We start from the raw sequence: 17,976 nt of genomic DNA, 5'->3' as shown, positions 1-17,976 counted from the left end.
CAAACTATGCTGAAAAGAGATTTAATAAATAAGTCTTCAGATAATGTTGCGAAAACACATTTATCAAAGGAAGGGCCTAAATTACCCACCTGACATGTACATTATACCTGTATTATACAACCTAGCAAGTTCAACATCTTTATTTATTTTGGATTAAGTATTGTGGATCTTAAATTTTCGATTCTATGGATGCACGTGTTCCCGTGCAGTGTATTTGAAGATCATTACCGAAACCAATCGGAAGAAAATGTAAGTACATCTAAGTCTAATATTGAACCAGTGAATTTGTTAGTGATATTTGTTTATGATATCGAAAGAGTTAAATGACCTAACTGATCCAACGTTAACAGGTGCTGATGCCTGCGTTTGCATGCCGACAGATTCTCCTGGTCATGTAAAACTTATCGCAAAGTGAGGGTCGTAATTAATAGTGTTGAGAAAACCTACTTAAATATCTTACAGTTGCGTCCTTGTATAAATATTTTTCCTTACAATCTTTCTGGTTTCCATAACCCATCCGATCTTAATCCGTATACTATACCCTTGCAATACTAAACTATTCGACGGTCCCATAAAGGGGACATTAACGTAAAACACTCCAAAAAATTTGCTATTTAAATTGCGGGAAGTAAATGAGCACAACAGTGTCACTGTCTTATGAAATGTGACGTCACCGATGTTACTATTTACTTTGCGAGCACCATACGAGTAATAAACGGAAATGCCCTATGTGAATCACGTGTATTGAAAGTACCACTGCCTGTCGGAATCAAGAAACTATTACGACAGTGACTGAACTAGCATCATTATTGTTTTGGTTCGAATCTGTAAAATTATGAGAAATAGGGTCGCCACACCCCGTATTAAGTTTACAGTTAATCAATACACAATTCATAATCGGTGCATAGATGTTAACGGGAAGAGATTAACTGTGTATAACTATTTACTGACGTAAGTACTGTCATTACCAAACTGCAGAATTAATTGCGACTCCTTCGAAATTTGTTCGAAATCAATAACAAACCTACCGGCATTTTGTCTGATGCCTGGAATTTCTGGCAAATCCGCCGTCTAGTTCGCCTTTCATTTCCTTCCCTTCATAATCATCTCGACAGGCTGGCTCGCCTCTACCTTTCAGGCGTGTTCTGCATCGACCACGTGGCATGGCTATTCAATTTAACATCGATCTGAAGCGCTAGCCAATACACCTTTAGTTCAACTGAGAAGATTGCACGTGCTCTCGATTTAATATAACGCTCGAGTGGTTCCCTGACGAATAGGCGTTTATCATTAATCTGTTATGTTTAGACAAGGAACTAGAAAACTGGATTACTTGACAACGACGATAGTTTATAGCTAACACACCTGGCAACGAGATAGCCATAAATTTCGGGAAAAATAAAAGTAATTAGTTTTAGGCAAAATAATTTTTATTATTTCTTATTTACTTTTAAGCATTCATTTATAGCATGACACCAAGAATTTAAGATGTTAGTTTAAACTATCGATAATTTTTGAATGAATGCATTCTTGTAGAAAAAAATATCTGTTTTATAAACAGCTTCTAAGATTTAAGATTTAGTAAAGAAAATTACTATTTGTTAAATACACTGCTGTTATCGCGGTACAGTGCCCTTGTGGTTTGTACAGATGTTTAAGCTAGAGTAGCTGGCCTTTGTGGATCTATTTTTAGACCTTTATCAATGAATACCACTATATTTTCTCTGCGTAATCGGTTTAATGATAGCTTTCTGTGCAGATTTTAAGAGAAGGGTTATGATTTCTCTTTCCTATTATTTCATTTTAAGCCTGCATAAAATTTGTTTTATATGATAAATTGAAAATTAAGAGAACTGTTCTTAATAGTTAATTACTGTTCATGAAAAAAGAAATAATTTTGAATATTGTAATATTTGAGCTGATGGTGGTTTATTATGAGACAGTATAAAAGCTTGAAATTTTCGTGGTGTAGCATACTTACCTGGTACAGGGAACACCGTGATCAGCAAGGCGGTTTCCCCAGAAAGAGGCCCTTCCATTGCACTTCGGTTGGGCTGACGTCTGCGATAGCCCCAAATGTGGGTTACTCGGGTACGCAATTTATTGGTGTGGGGACTGCGTTCGCGCTATCCCTAAATAATAATTAAGTGTGATAAATGATTGCTTAAAATGCATTTAGTCTGTAAAATCAAAACTGTTGGTTACTATGCTGAAGTATGGTTATTATAAAAATACCTTGATCTGCAATGTTATATATGACTGGAGTGGATTTTGACAGACCTTGGTCCTACGAGGAGCTTGGGTACAGTGTGAAAAGAAAATTGAATACAGGGTTTTGTATTAATTAGTGAAATACAGGTGGTAATTTAGACAGATTATGAAATAGTTTGTAGGGATATGATGAAAGAAGATATTTGTTTAGCAGTGTCTCAAATATTGATTGTTTTTACATGTTACAGTCGGACAACCTCAGTTACATCAGAAAGTGGGGATGAGAGAGATCCACAGAAAGCCTCAACTCTCAGCAGTATTGCAACAGAACTGAAGGATCATGGGAAATCTAGAAAATCTATATTCAGAAAGAAACTGAAAAAGGTATGGTGGATTTAAAGAAGTATAGATAAATGAAACATGCACTGTCACTAAAATATTTAAATTTAAGACCTGTATTAAGTGTTTTTTGATTGAAATTCATTTCTGTTTTAAATGTAATGGTTTTTGATTTGGTTTTCAGAAACGATCCATTAAAAAGTCACATGTTAATAAAATGATAATTAATTTAGGTCATGTGATCTTTCATTTTTATTTTGAATCCCTTATATATGGCTTTACCCTTACAAATATTTATGCAATGGTTTGGAAAATTGTATGTGTCTGGAGTGCCTTCACTAAATGCAGTTTTAACAATTTTTTTCAGCAACTGTTACAGCAGCAACAGTATGCAGCCAGTGATTCTGAAATTATTGATGACCTTGTATTCAAAGGTAGTCCCAGGGCCAGTCTGTCTGCCACGGAGGATGAAACACCCTCGGGAACTGTCACACCACGCAGGAAGTTCAGCAAATTTCATATTGGTTTGTAGTCCACTATTTGTTGATGTATGCCAGCATTTGACTGTTTGTGCTTCTCTTATACTCTTTTGAAACTTGTTTAGCACAATTTTTATAATGAATAGTAAATTCTTCAGAAAGCTTCTTTTTCTCCTATTTTCACATACTCTTACATTAAAAATCATAGGTACCTTACTGCATGACTAGTTGTTAGTTATGCATTTTGTCACCTTCAGCAAAAATGTATTGGAATTTCCTAGAGCATAGAAGTCCTCAATATTACAAAACTATTTTGAAAAGGGTTTAGAAATACATAAACAGTAAATATTCTCACTAACAGGTTGGAGGAAACCCAAGTCAGACCACGAAGAAGACAGTCCTAGTGACCAGAGCCCTTTAGACATGAGTAAAAGTGACAGCAGTTTCCAGCGGCATGCTCGGCGTGGTAAGATGTCATTTAAAACAGCCAGCCAGGCCACACTGACATTTCTCAGTGCCAGGAGAAGGATCGAGGGTGGACTCAAAAGTCTCGGAAAGAAAGCGCACAAAGCTGACCAAAGTAAAGGTAACGACTTTATGTACTGTAATCATTAAAATTTCTGTATTAATACATATAAGTCACAGTTTTGTAATGTGTGTGATTTTTTATTGTAATTTCACCAGAGGGAAGAAGTTAATATCTTGACTTTTAAAAGGAACAGTTGTTATCTAACTGACTTTTGCTCATAAGGTCCCATAATGACACTTGACAGTTTCCTTGAGAGTTCATTTGTAGCTTATATAAGTACATGACGATCTGTACTGGCCTGAAAAATGTTGACGTTGCTTACAGAGTGTATGTAATCAAACAGTTATTGTCAGTTGCCATTACTAGTCCACTACCTTTAACACACAGCCATGATTGACCTTAAATAGCTGATTGGCTGTATAAAATTAGACTTTTGATATATGATTCATGAAGTATTTCTCTTGTGTGCTGGTTTTCCAAAAGGTAAATGTTGTTTTGTCTTTGCAGTAAAACTCATAACTAACAACCTATTTACCAGCCTGTTTACCAGTATTTAATGGTGTTAGCATATACTTGTTTGATTAGAAGATACATTCTGGAGAATGGTGTTGATAGGGGTCAAATACAAGAAAGGGGTCAAAATTTGACCAACAATAAGCAGCAGAAAGTGGCTAACATTTGACCTACAGCTAAGTAGTAGAAATGGGCCAAAATTTGACCTGAAAGAGGCTAAATTTGAACTGAAGAGGCTGAATTTTCTCAACAACTTGAGTAGCCGAAAGGGCTGAAATTGGACCAAAAGAGGCTAAATTTGTCTATCAAATAGTATAGCAAACAGGGGTTGAAATTTGACCAGAAAGAGGCTAAGTTTATATTATAACTTGAGTAGCAGAAAGAAATTGAAGTTTGAGCAGAAAGGAGAAATCTGACAAGAATGAGGCAAAATTTGCCCAATAACTTCAGTAGTAGAAAGAGGTTAAAACTTGACTAGAAAGAGACTAAATTCATCCTACAACTTTAGTATTAGAAGGGGGTGATAAGTTGACCAGAAAGAGGCTAAACTTGTCCCACAATTTGAGTAGCAGAAACAGGCTAGAATTTGACAGAAGGGGGCTTAATTTACTGTACTATGTGACTAAGAGAACTTGGTTGATACTTGATAAGCAAAGAGCTATGTAGTAGAAAGAGGTCAAAATTTAACCTGACATTGCTGTGCAAGGTTAAGACAGAAAGGGGTTGATGTTTGACCAGAAAGAAGTAAAATTTGCCCTACAAATGAGCAGCAGATTTTGACTGAAATTTACCCTTGACATATGTAAAGGAATGTCTTGTATTGTTACTCTAACTCACTGTGAAATGAATTTGAATGGTTATTTCAGATATAAAACAGAGCCATACTGATCTTACTGAGGATGCAGATGATGTTGGTCTTGTGATGAGAGAGAAGAGATTGGTAGATAAGTTCATCATTAAATCTGGAATGCTACGCTTCAGTTTTCTGCTGGAATGTTGTCATCCTGGCACTGTGCCAGATCCGCAGCTGGTAGCTGCTATGATACAACTCGTAAGTGAATTATATTTATACATGTAATGATATACATAATTTGTTGAGTCTTAGATTAAGGAATTTTCTGACCAAGTTTGGGAGTCTTTGTGAGCTATTTCTTTTTAAGACCTAGAAATATGACAGTTTAGAATAAACATGCATATTGGAAGAGAAATGTTTTATAAGTCTGTTTTCTTTTTTAGCTCACATGTCACAAAGTGACAAGGTCAGCTTTTGTGGTCGCGCAGCGTCCGTCGTCCGTCCGTCAGTGTGTGCGTCCGTAAACTTTTGCTTTTGACCACTCTAGAGGTCACATTTTTCATGGGATCTTTATGAAAGTTGGTCAGAATGTTTATGTTGATGATATCTAGGTCAAGTTCGAAACTGGGTCACGTGCGATCCAAAGCTAGGTCAGTAGGTCTAAAAATAGAAAAACCTTGTGATCTCTCTAGAGGCCATACTTTTCAATGGATCTTCATGAAAATTGGTCAGAATGTTCACCTTGATGATATCTAGGTCAAGTTCGAAACTGGGTCACGTGCCTTCAAAAACTAGGTCAGTAGGTCAAATAATAAAAAAACCTTGTGACCTCTCTAGAAGCCACTTTTTTCATGGGATTTGTATGGAAGTTGGTCTGAATGTTCATCTTGATGATATCTATGTCAAGTTCGAAACTGGGTCAACTGCGATCAAAAACTAGGTCAGTATGTCTAAAAATAGAAAAACCTTGTGACCTCTCTAGAGGCCATACTTTTGAATGGATCTTCATGAAAATTGGTCAGAATGTTCACCTTGATGATATCTAGGTCAAGTTCGAAACTGGGTCACATGCCTTCAAAAACTAGGTCAGTAGGTCAAATAATAAAAAAACCTTGTGACCTCTCTAGAGGCCATATTTTTCATGGGATCTGTATGAAAGTTGGTCTGAATATTCATCTTGATGATATCTAGGTCAAGTTCGAAACTGGGTCAACTGCGGTCAAAAACGAGGTCAATAGGTCTAAAAATAGAAAAACCTTTTGACCTCTCTAGAGGCCATATTTTTCAATGGATCTTCATGAAAATTGGTCTGAATGTTCACCTTGATGATATCTAGTTAAGGTTTGAAACTGGGTCACGTGCGGTCAAAAACTAGGTCATAGGTCTAAAAATAGAAAAACCTTGTGACCTCTCCAGAGGTCATATTTTTCATGAGATCTTCATGAAAATTGATGAGAATGTTCACCTTGATGATATCTAGGTCAAGTTCAAAACTGGGTCACGTGCCTTCAAAAACTAGGTCATTAGGTCAAATGATAGAAAAACCTTGTGACCTCTCTAGAGGCCATAGTTTTCAGTGGATCTTCATGAAAATTGGTCAGAATTTTTATCTTGATGATATCTAGGTCAAGTTTAAAACTGGGTCACATGAGCTCAAAAACTAGGTCACTATGTCAAATAACAGAAAAAAGACGTCATACTCAGTTCAAAACTGGGTCATGTGGGGACAGGTGAGCGATTCAGGACCATCATGGTCCTCTTTTTTATGCTAATTGTCTGAAAAATTAGGAAAATGATCATAATGAAAATGTTTCTAATGGCTACTAAAATTCAGCAACATTGAAATTGTAGTTTTACTTTTAGCCTCCCTTCAAACATGAGGGGTGTGTTATTGTGTTCGTGTTTGTTGGTCAGTCGGTCATTAAGTACTCTATTTGGTTTCCAATCAGTAACTAGAAAAATCACAAGCCTAGAGAAGCCAGACTTCATAGGAAGATAGACGACATCTATTACTTTGGGGTCAGTAAGTCAAAGGTATAGGTCATGGTTAAGTAGTTTGGTATTACTTAAATGTTTTCTTTTTCCCTTTAGGATGCTCCTGTGTCTGCTAGAGCTACACTGTTGTTGGAATGTGCCCACTTTGTTCACCGCTGTAACCATGGTGACTGGCCTAACTGGATGCGTCTCAACTTACCAAGTTTTCGGCATTCTTCATCTGCCCTTCATTCACGAGGCCAACCATCTGGTTACAGGAGGACACTGAATCTACAGAAAGCTGCTGGGAGACTCTTCTATGGTTGGGCTGAGGTACATTGTATTTAAGATCTTTGCTACATTCATATACAGTATAACACCAATTACTTGATGTGGCAAAGGGATAAGCAGAATGCTCAAGTTATCCAGGAATTTGAGAGAGCAAAACAGAAAATATAAGGAAAATGGCTGGGAACCACACAAAGTGCGCAGGGAGCCTGGATGCTCCAGCTGTTGATACTTGAGGGACCAGTGTTTAGATTAAAATCCTACGTTCCATTGTTTCATAATGATTATAATCCTTTTAAAAAGCTCACTGTATTATTATTACAATGTAATTCTAACAACTTCAGGACAAATAAGTCCCAGATGAATTTCCATTAGTGTGTCATGCAAAGAAAAAAAAAGCTTTCAAAAAAAGCTTTCATCTTGAAAACCTGATACATTTGCATTTTTGCAAGCATTATCAGAGGATTCAGATCTCGAAGTTAGCCCTTTTCAGGTCACTTTCAGCTTACTGAAGATATTTATTTTACTACCGAAATTCTACACAAGAAACAACTGCAATATTCACAGTTTACTACATGTTTATTTGTACATTTAGGTATTATGACATTCACATAGGCTATACTGATTATAGGTGCATATGATACTACAAGCAACAACTTTAATTATGTAATTCATACTTATATATGAAAGTTATTATAAATAGTATGGCAAAGTTTGGCCACTCCATTGTTTGTAGTAACCCTGTCGACCGGGAGGAAACCAGACGCGCCTGTAAAGCACCACACCATTACTCCACGGTTTGCTGTGGAAGCAACAGTCAGCACCACACGAACGCAAGGGATACCACAGTACACCAAAGTAAACCAAACACCCCCATAACTCGACGGTTGGCTGTCAAAGTAATGAGGAATATTTAGCGTACCAACGGAGCCAGGCAACGTACTGTGATTCTAAGCAAAGCGAGCAAGGCTACAGTACACCACAATATTTAGCGGACCAACGGAGCAAGGCAACGTACTGTGATTCTAAGCAAAGCGAGCAAGGCTACAGTACACCACACTATTTAGCGGACCAACGGAGCAAGGCTACAGTACACCACAGTAAATTAAACATTCCCCATAACTCGACGGTTGGCTGCCAAAGTAATGAAGGAATATTTAGCGGACCAACGGAGCAAGGCAACGTACTGTAATTCTAAGCAAGGCAACTATACTATAATGAGCAAGGCTATGACATAAGCAAGGCTATGACACATTTAAGCAAGGCTAGTCAGATATTGCCAAAGCACTAGAGCAATACCTTTTACACAGTAACATCCATACTATGACAACGTTCGTAAGCACGCCCGATCGCCCCCGCGGTCGACAGAATTTTTCTCGGCCCTTAATATATTAGGAGTGACATCAGTATAAAGATAAAGAAGATTAATTTGAATTTTAGATTCACTTTAAATAAATTCTTATCAGTATAACTAAAATGTCTATATATTTTCTTTTTTCTTTTGGTCCTCAATGCATAACTTGGTAAATTGTCATCTAGGTTTCTCATCATCAGCCATCTGGAAAAAGTTAATACCAAATTGGATTTGTCTGTTTCACGATTGATTTGTAGCCCAGGAATCTGTTCAATTTTGTATCTGTGTAAGGTGCCTGCATTCTGTTCACTTCCGATGTTAACATCCAAATGGCAGCATATCATCTGTAACATAAGTACTTCACAGAACAGTCAGATTGCCATAGCAGAATTTAAAATGCGATAATATAATTAGTTTTAGCATAACAACAGAAATTTTTATTATTGGGGTGTGGCGGGTGGGCAATTTAACATCGATCTGAAACGCTAGCCAGTACACCTTAAATTCAACTGTGAATATTGCACGTGATCCGAAGTTAATATAACGCTTGAGTGGTTCCCAGACGCTAAGGCGTTCATCATTACTCTATTGTGTTTAGACAGGTAACCAATAAATCACAAAACCAGATTACTTGACAACAAGGATAGTTTCTAGTTTACACACCTAGCAACAAGATATCCATTCATTTCGTGAGAAAATAAATGTAATTATTTTTAGGCAAAATAATTTTTATTATGTTGTATCCTAAAAAAAAGGCTATATATGTATTAAAAACGACATTACTGTTGACAATGGTTAAAAAACATAGGGTATTTTGAAATCTTCACCTTTTTCAAAACTTTTCACCTTAACTATTTCAGAACTTGGGATACCAGTTGGAATATATGATGGCAAAGGAACAGCAGTCACAGCTCAGTCATGTTGAGGTGATCTATGATGAGAAAAAGAGAAGACAACTCCGTATAGAAGATGATTTTGAAGACTTTCTGGATGAAAGTAAGTTTGTTGTTGTACTTGGTTTATTTCGTCTGTTCTGTCCGAAACAATTCATTTCTATTAAATTTACAGTTAAACGAGCTCTGGTGTGAGTTTGAGTAGAACATATTTGATATTTGATAATGTTTGATTACAGATACAGTGAATCCCAATGGTAACAACTGTCCCTATGCTTTGAAGATGTTAGCTTGTCTAGTGCTGGAAGAGATCACCACATTCTTGCGAGAGACATTCCAGTATCTGCCACGCAAGAAGCACAAGCTTGAGCCAGGCTGGGACAAACATTTGACCTCTCGTAGATACAGCAGTATTATATCCAGTCCAGGCCACTCCGATAAAAGTTCCGAGTCTAATGTTGGAGAACCTCCACAAAGTTCACCAGGTTTGTGCATTTTAGTTTACATTTGATTATTTTAGAAATAAAGTATTTTTAAGTGAAATAAAACTTGAAAGGAACCCCTGGCAAAATTAATTTGGCTCATCTAAATAATAAATTTGGAAATGAAATCTTATATAAAAAACAGATGCAAAAAAGCTTTTAGCCCTTTAAACGGTTAGTTTAAATCTTAACAAATCTGGGTTTTTACTAAACAGAGTGTGTTAATTTCAAACACCGTTAAATATTTTAATATGGATTAATTTTGGGACATCGTAGTCATTGAATGCGTTTTTTTTGCTGCTGATGCATTTGCATGTTATTCCAGTTAATTTTAAGTATTCAACTCCGATTTGAAAGCGTATTTCAGTCATAGGCAAAATGCAGCTTGTAACCAGTCTTTGATAGTTGTTCATTTTGGGAACAAACTGTCCTGTTTGACATCCTCATTGATTTAATGTAGACAAAAGTTACCATGAAGGTATGAAATAACTTTACTTGTAGGTGGAGCAATGGGTAGTCCCGGTGATAGGAAGATAAGTTTTGCTGTACAGATGGAGAGGTCAGATTCTCTGAACAGCAGTCAGACCTCACTGTCTATAGATCCAATGGCTTCTCCACATACACCAGTGGAGGAGAGGAAAGGTAGGGAAGTTTTTTGTCAAACTTTTATAGCCCAATACTGCTTTTAAAAATAGGGTTTAAATTTAATTACAGAGGAAGAATTTCAAAGGTATTATATTAGACTTAATTGAGTAATAAAATGTTCCAGAGAAACCATTGCATATTGTAACAATTGGAAATAAACTGTCTAAACTTATTTTTCTTCCATAAACAGCCATAATACCCATCTTGAGACAACTTTTCTAACAGTCTTTTGAATGAGTAATAGAGAATTTGAGTACTACCAATTTTCTTGTTGTCTGATACTCTTGGTTTTCAAAATTCACCACCTGCAGACAAGTCAAGAGGAAAAATTTTAGTCTGTGTCCTTTGCATACATGATGTTTGTATGAAGTCGATGAAGTATTGTTTTCTTTCAAAAATAAAAAAGTACCACACACACTTTGGTTATAGTTCTTTCCTCAAGTTTTTTTTCTGCTTTGTATAAGAATTTTTTTAATATTGAAATTCATTGGAATTTAACTTACTTGGTATTGCTATATTGTAGGACGTAGACTTGCCCAAGGTCGCCAAAAGCTGTTGAAGCACTTACGTCGTGGGTCGACACACAATACCAGTTTCAGTAACAAAAACAGAAGCTTCCGACTTAGGAGACAGGAAGGAGGGAGTAAGTTTTTACAACAAAGAAAGTTCTACTGACTTCTACTGACCCATATCAGTCATCAGTTTTTAAACTCAAATGCATAGCACATTTTCAGATTACAGGTATCACTACGTCACACTCAATGCGGTCATCCCTATTATTAGTAACAAACACTCATGGCTCAGAGATTTTCGGACAGCAGAATTCTATAGCACATAGAGTTAATTACTGTAAGGATTGCATTTGCACATTCTTATCTCACAGTAAATGATGTACCTGGCCAGTGTTTCAAAATTTGTTTATTTTTAAGGCACTAAAATGCATATTAACTGAGATGGTTGAATATTTGGTGCATTTTGTTCATATCTTTTAAATATAAGCATGAATGGAATATACATGTAATAACTGATTATGTATACATATTTATGAGACTTTAGTAAAAAAATGCTTATAAAATGTCTTAACAATTGGCAAAAAGGGCAGTTAAAATAAGAAAATCTGCATGATTTAGTATAACTTAAAAAAATAATGGGTTATAATTTTACAGCCCATTTTAAGCTACCGTACTTCATCAATGTACCTAGTGAAGGTGCTGGACAAACTTTTAAACTATTATTTTCCACGATGTTGTTAGATGATATTTGTTAATGATAATAAATAGATTATATTTTGTAACAATCACTGCTTTTGTTTAAGACGGAAAATTAAATATGAATTTAGTAACTTTTACACATAATAAATATTTACATAATCTTGAATGATAGTAAAAAAAATGCAGAAAAATATATTGTTTTTAATTTTTGTTACATATATAAATTTGTAACATTTGTTTCGGACAGATTCTACTTGTTTTTTTTTTCTTCTTTATTGTTTGTTGCGGCATTATTATCATTTTAGTCCTATTTAGGCTATGCATCATGAGTCTCTGAAGTAATGTAAACTGTCATTAGAAAAATTTAGATGAGAACAAATTATTTCTGATTTTATCTCTCTAGTCTAATTGTCACTGAGATCTGGATTGGCCACACTGAGTTGGCTAAAATACTGATCATGTTTTAGTTTAAACAAAAAATAAATAAAATTTCTTACAAAGTAAGACAGTTGTCCATGATCTCCCCACTCTGGTTCTCAAAAAAGGGAAAATTGTTTTATACTGACAGATGATCACAGATCACATTATGTAACTTTCATATTAATGTTTTTGTTTTTTTTTTGTATTTTTTTATTGATATAGATTTCAATCTAACCTGGCTTCAATAACAGATGTTTTATTTTCCTATCGGTGTCGTCTTTTGTTTACTTTCACCAATGATAATACAGAACAATATGTGATTTTATTTTATGATAATCTTAGTTAAAACCAATTTTTAATGTTAATTTTTATTCATCAAGTTTTCCTGAATTATTATTTCTTATAACTAATGTAAAGCTCTCAGTATAGTCAATCTAATTAAATTTCAACACGAATAAGATATAATCTAATTTGGTGTGAAAACAGTTTACTGCATGTTATAATAACAACATGTAAAAGTAAATGTTTCTGTAATTCAGTCAACAGAGTTCTAGGACATATCTGAATCCATTTACAGTTCTTAAACAGAAAAAATAATGTGTATAACAATATTCAACCATCACATAACAATCATTGAGTCTATAAAAATAACACCATCTCTCTCAATGTTTGTCCGAATCCTAAAACCATAAACCTCGGTTTTTACAGGTCATTCTAAAAATAGACACAGGGGCTGATTAGAGAATGTGCTATTGATACTGTTTAACACTAAATTAAATGGTTGATTTTCAGGGTTGTGTTTTGCTTTTAAGTAACAGAAAAGTTTATCGTTAAAAGATCCTGTATGTATGTACAGTCAAACTTTTACTAAGCAGCATGTCAAGTGAGCGACACGGTCTGGCTGCTTAAGGCAGGTGGTTTGTTAAGTTGAAAACAAAACATCAAGTCAGGTTGATAAGTTAGCTGAATGGCTGCTAAAGGTAATTGGTTGCTAAATGTGGATGGCCGCCCTGTTAGGTTCAACTGATTAGTGAATTATGAACAAAAGGCAGGGGAAAGTTTGCATTCCTTGGAGTACCTTATTTTCTTGCAGCAAATTGTGAATGGCCTGTTTACCGGTAAACAAAATATTTTAGAAACTTCGTGTTTGTGGGGGAAATAATTGTGTCAGTTGGTGCACTGATAAAAACTATCATGGTCTCTTGATGGTTAATCTGTTTGAACTTAAAAGAATTAGCTAGAGACATGATTGAATATCTTATAAGACTTTGAATACTGCCAAGTCTGTATTACAGTCAGTCACACCTGTATTAAGCAGTCAGTTAAAGAGAATTCCTGTAGTTTTTTTCCTTTCATAGAATTTTTTCAAAATTACATTTATGATAGGAAAATTTGTGCTGAAAACAATGAACAAATAAAAACAATGGGTCACCAGGCTTATTTTTGTGAAAAATTGTCTTGAACTCTTAATTCTTTCTATAATTGAATACTAAATAATCTGAAAGGTGATATTGTCTTATCAGTACTAAGTCAATTGTCTTACATTATATGAACAACACTGTCTTTGTACTAAAATGTGATGTGAAAACACAACCACAAAAAATGGCAAGATACCTGTCAGGCATGATACTTGTCAATACAACATAAACCAGTATCAACATTTGATTACTGATAAAACTTATCAAAAATGTTATTTCATTCCAGATTTCTCATATTTAAGATTGTCTGTCACATGTTTCAACAAATGTTGACTTCACTTCAGTTTTCCATAGAAAGTGTCCGCTGCGCAGAAAGATGCGCATAAAAAACTATAGGAATTCCCTTCAAGGGAGTGACAAGTCAAGTCAAGCAGAAATCGAAAAAAAGTTTCAAATTGGAAAGTTAGCTGATTGGCAGTCTAAGGCAAGTGCCTGCTTACCAAATGAGGCTCCTAAGGCATGTTCACCTAGGTGTAATTATTATTTATATTACAGGCATATAAATGTATGGAAGGATGAACTAACTTGGTGAACATGTAATTCAATATTACAGGTATTAAATTGTATGGTAGTATAAAATCACGTAAAGTAAGCAGTCAGTCAATACACTCTGACAGTAAGTTTATGGATGGGGAGCCAAGTTCGGAGGATATAGAGTCGATGACAATCTTCACTGAGGAGGCCCAGGAGGTGGCCACTGAGGACCAGCAAGAGATAGAGGATGAACGCATGTATCAAAATATGCCATGGGTCAAGGTGAGAATCTAATCTGTTTAGTTTCTGTCTCATTGATGGTTCTTTTAGGTGTAAAATTGGATTGTTGTTGTATTAAAATGGATATTGTGGATTTGAATCTTAAAAGCTGATAAATTTATTGCTATTTCCTTTTGAGGAACAAGCATTATCAAAAACACAAGATAAAGAATGTGATGAGGTACATCCAGTTGATTACTACTGAAAAAACTTGTGTATGTTGCACATATTTTTGACCTCAGGACCACCTGTAAGTCAGCGTTGCATTTTGTGCACTGGTTTAGATGGTTTTCCAATTTAGATAAAGTTTGTTTATGATTGTTTGCCATTTAAGTGAAGGGAAACTACTCTTGCAAAAACTGTCTGGGCTGTGTTGCATTCAGTAATAGATGAGAGGTTTATTTTTTAAACAAAATTAATTTTTAATAAATTAAGTAGTATTTTGAAGAAAAGAAAAGCATTAAAAATCATTTGGACTAAGATTATAACAACTTGGATTAGAGAAAATCGCTTGAAAAAGTAAAAACAATTCAGTATTTAGAAAGTACTTGAATTTTGTGGCAGATGTTTTGTATGCATCATGCAATATGTTAAGCTATATTTCACCCAGCTTCTCTTTTTCATATGAAAAACCAAAATTCCTTAATTTGAAGTTTATTTTGAATGCTGTCATTTGGACGATCTTTAAATATAAGGTGATATGAAGTGTGTATTTTTACTATAGGTTGTGATTCAGCTATCAAACATGTCCAACTTTATCTGTCCCCACCAAGGATACTGTCATCCAGACTGCTATGAGAGGCAGAGGAGAAGTTGTTCCCGGCTTGTTACTGCTGTGAAGAAAATCTACGAGGCTACAGAAGAGGAACCAGTGAAGGAATCAGAGAAAAGACTGGATCAGAGAAGAGATGTGCTAAAGGAAAAATACAAAAGAAGGGTAAGGAATGTGATTAATGTCATAGTAAAACCACATGTTTTTTGTGAACAGCAACTTGATAAGATGTAAAATGCATTCACTTGTCAAAATTTAGGTTTCTTGACATTTTGTCAGGATAATGTCTATTTCAGTCAGTTTTTATAGATGTTATTAAGGTAATTTATGATTGACAGTCCCAGCTTCTTATAGGGAATTAGAATGGCTGGCATAAGAATGATCTTACTTTTTTTCCACATTGATTTACTATAATTATTCATTTTCTTAAAAAATATTTGATTAAAGAAAAAACAGTAGAAACCATTCATTCAGCATGCTAGGTTAGTGTAAAAGGTAGAGAACAATACTGTGAATCATTATGTTGAATTGCTTTGGTTTTTCAGGAATCTATTTTTCAGCAAGCATCTCCTATCAAGAGAAGGGAGAGCACTCCTCTGTTGGAGAAGATAAAAACAGATGTGTCAATTGTAAAACAGAAACTGACAAACTGGAAGAAACCAGAGAAACCCAAAGAGAAGAAAGAAGACTCGCCCATGGTCAAATACATTATATCACAGGTAGGGGACTTTCTAGGTGTAAAAGTCAGGATGTATTACTTTCACAATGATTTGAGCTTTCAAATTGATAATGTTTTAAAGTGACAAAGGATTGTTTTAGTCTTAGACATCTTTTTTTTTTAATGATAACTGATAAAGGAGTTTGAAGTCTTCAAAAGATAAATTCTGTTGGACTTTTGATTGTTGCTTTACAAGGATATACTCTCTTCCTTTAACTCTTAGGAATATCAAACTTTATAACTTCTGTAATCTGGCTAATTTCATTACTTCAGTTTTCTAAACATGTGCCTGTTGTGTTTCTGTATGCAGGATACTGACTTTATTCTATGTTATCCCAATAAATTACCTTACACCATGACATCAGGCTTATCAGACATAATATATTTTACAACATTGATACATTAACATCTATTTAGGCCCAGAAACTCACCCAGTGTCCATTGAGTATTCTGACAAAGGCTGCCCCTGTGTTGGCTGAGGATAATTTCTCGGATATCATGCCTGTTGCCTGGGAACTGATGATGGAGACAGACCAGGAAGTGTCAGCAGCTGCAGGTTTAATACATTTTCATTATAAACTTACTGTTCTGCCGTTACTAAAACAGTATAAAGGATCGGATTGTAAGATGCTAGATGATGGATTATAGTTTGGCCTTCTTTTGCCATATTTGATGGTTTGACATCATTGTCAGTCTGTACTAAAAGGTCATGTGAATTACTATTGGAGATAGATTGTCACAACTTTTAGAATATGATCAGCAGTACTGAAATTTACTACATGTATTATGTTACTGAAGTGCAAATAAGTCATGAACAATACCAGTAATTCTAAATACAGTCAATTTTGAACGATAATGAAAATGTAAAAGTACTATCTTATGGATGTTTATATATAACTTGGCTCCTTCAAGTATCCAGCATTTCTAGTGGTTAAGGGAAGTCACAATATCAGGTTTATAAATGTTCCATTTTGATTTAAATATAATGGCAGCTGCGTCACTGGCATATAATTTAATACCATCAAAATCAAACCATTTCACAGTATATTCCAACTATGTTCACCAACAGACCATATGACAAATATAAAGCTGAGTTCTAATAAATACTTTTTAAGACAAAGCTGTAATATCTTGTTTTCATATTATCATAACAGGTAAAGCTTGAACATGCTGAACATACAATTACATTTTAATAATTTTTCATTTTTAGCGACAATGTTTCTGATAGCATCAGTAAAGGCATCAGAGAAAGCACAGACCATGGTGTTTAAAGAACTCCAACATGAAGATCCGGTAGTAAGAACTAATGCAGTGCTGAGGTAAGTTAGTCTGTCCTAAGTTCTGTACAAACTTCATTGTTGTTAATAGAGTGAACAAGAGCACTTAGTTTCCTTCTAGATGGAAGGTGTCCTTCTTCCGAGGGGTCAGGATCACACACCTGTAATCGCTGGCCTCTCCTCTGTTGGTTCAAGCTGGCTTTTTAGATGGTTGGTGGTTCTACCCAGGTGCCAATCTTTCCATACCTTGAATTAATATTAGGAGGGGCAGCTGGGATCTTTCTCCACCATTTTAGCTGGAAAGTCACAATGTGACCAGAACTGTTTCCGTGGGACTTAAAATATCCAACAAAAGAAACACATACATGAAGTGGAAAAAAATTGTCATCTCTTTTCCAAACATGCTTAGCTTTACAATTCTCAAGTTTGAAATCTATTACAGAATCAGATGTTTTAAATACAATCCCAATGCAGTGTAATACTGAAATTTCAACAACTTGTGAAGAAGTTTATATCATAAATAATACATTGAATTTTATGATAATCTATATGTAGATTTGGTATCCTGTGGAAGTTCAGGCATCAGGTATGGCCCAGAATGGAAGAGGGAGCACAGCTTCATTTCAAGGTAAATACTTGTCAATACAGTAAAACCTTGTAAGAGGATGAGGAAAAAGTTTGAGGCAATCATGAGTTTCAAGAGATCAAAATATGGAAAATATAAGAAAAACAACTTGGGATCACTTGGAGCAAGCTCGAATGCTTGAGCCATCAGTGCTCAGCAAGCAGTGTTTAACTGTAATCCTTACCATTGCTTGATTTATTGTCTGATATGCCAAAGTTCAGA

The 17,976-nt window shown here is 35.1% G+C and overlaps 1 protein-coding gene and 1 non-coding gene across 2 annotated transcripts in view; both read left to right on the top strand.

The window, feature by feature from the left end:
- Positions 1–1,973: 1,973 nt before the first annotated feature.
- Positions 1,974–2,136, top strand: LOC128553769 (U1 spliceosomal RNA). The gene has a single exon (XR_008369434.1). It is a non-coding gene; the product is annotated as a U1 spliceosomal RNA (small nuclear RNA).
- A 119-nt stretch (positions 2,137–2,255) lies between these two features.
- The window catches only part of LOC128553768 (protein unc-80 homolog), a 31,410-nt gene continuing 15,689 nt past the window's right edge, over positions 2,256–17,976 (top strand). The window contains exons 1-16 of the mRNA XM_053534946.1: positions 2,256–2,302; positions 2,460–2,595; positions 2,918–3,074; positions 3,391–3,615; positions 4,938–5,122; positions 6,956–7,171; positions 9,341–9,476; positions 9,613–9,858; positions 10,357–10,497; positions 11,024–11,143; positions 14,163–14,365; positions 15,087–15,299; positions 15,680–15,853; positions 16,270–16,408; positions 17,063–17,171; positions 17,685–17,757. Of these exons, the coding sequence (XP_053390921.1) occupies positions 2,256–2,302; positions 2,460–2,595; positions 2,918–3,074; positions 3,391–3,615; positions 4,938–5,122; positions 6,956–7,171; positions 9,341–9,476; positions 9,613–9,858; positions 10,357–10,497; positions 11,024–11,143; positions 14,163–14,365; positions 15,087–15,299; positions 15,680–15,853; positions 16,270–16,408; positions 17,063–17,171; positions 17,685–17,757 (2,520 nt within the window). The remainder of the gene's footprint in view (positions 2,303–2,459; positions 2,596–2,917; positions 3,075–3,390; positions 3,616–4,937; positions 5,123–6,955; positions 7,172–9,340; positions 9,477–9,612; positions 9,859–10,356; positions 10,498–11,023; positions 11,144–14,162; positions 14,366–15,086; positions 15,300–15,679; positions 15,854–16,269; positions 16,409–17,062; positions 17,172–17,684; positions 17,758–17,976) is intronic.

This window comes from Mercenaria mercenaria, unplaced genomic scaffold (assembly GCF_021730395.1).
Source record: "Mercenaria mercenaria strain notata unplaced genomic scaffold, MADL_Memer_1 contig_4294, whole genome shotgun sequence".
Taxonomy (NCBI): domain Eukaryota; kingdom Metazoa; phylum Mollusca; class Bivalvia; order Venerida; family Veneridae; genus Mercenaria; species Mercenaria mercenaria.
The sequence above is the reverse complement of the archived record's forward strand: the minus strand, read 5'-3'. Positions and strand labels throughout refer to the sequence as shown.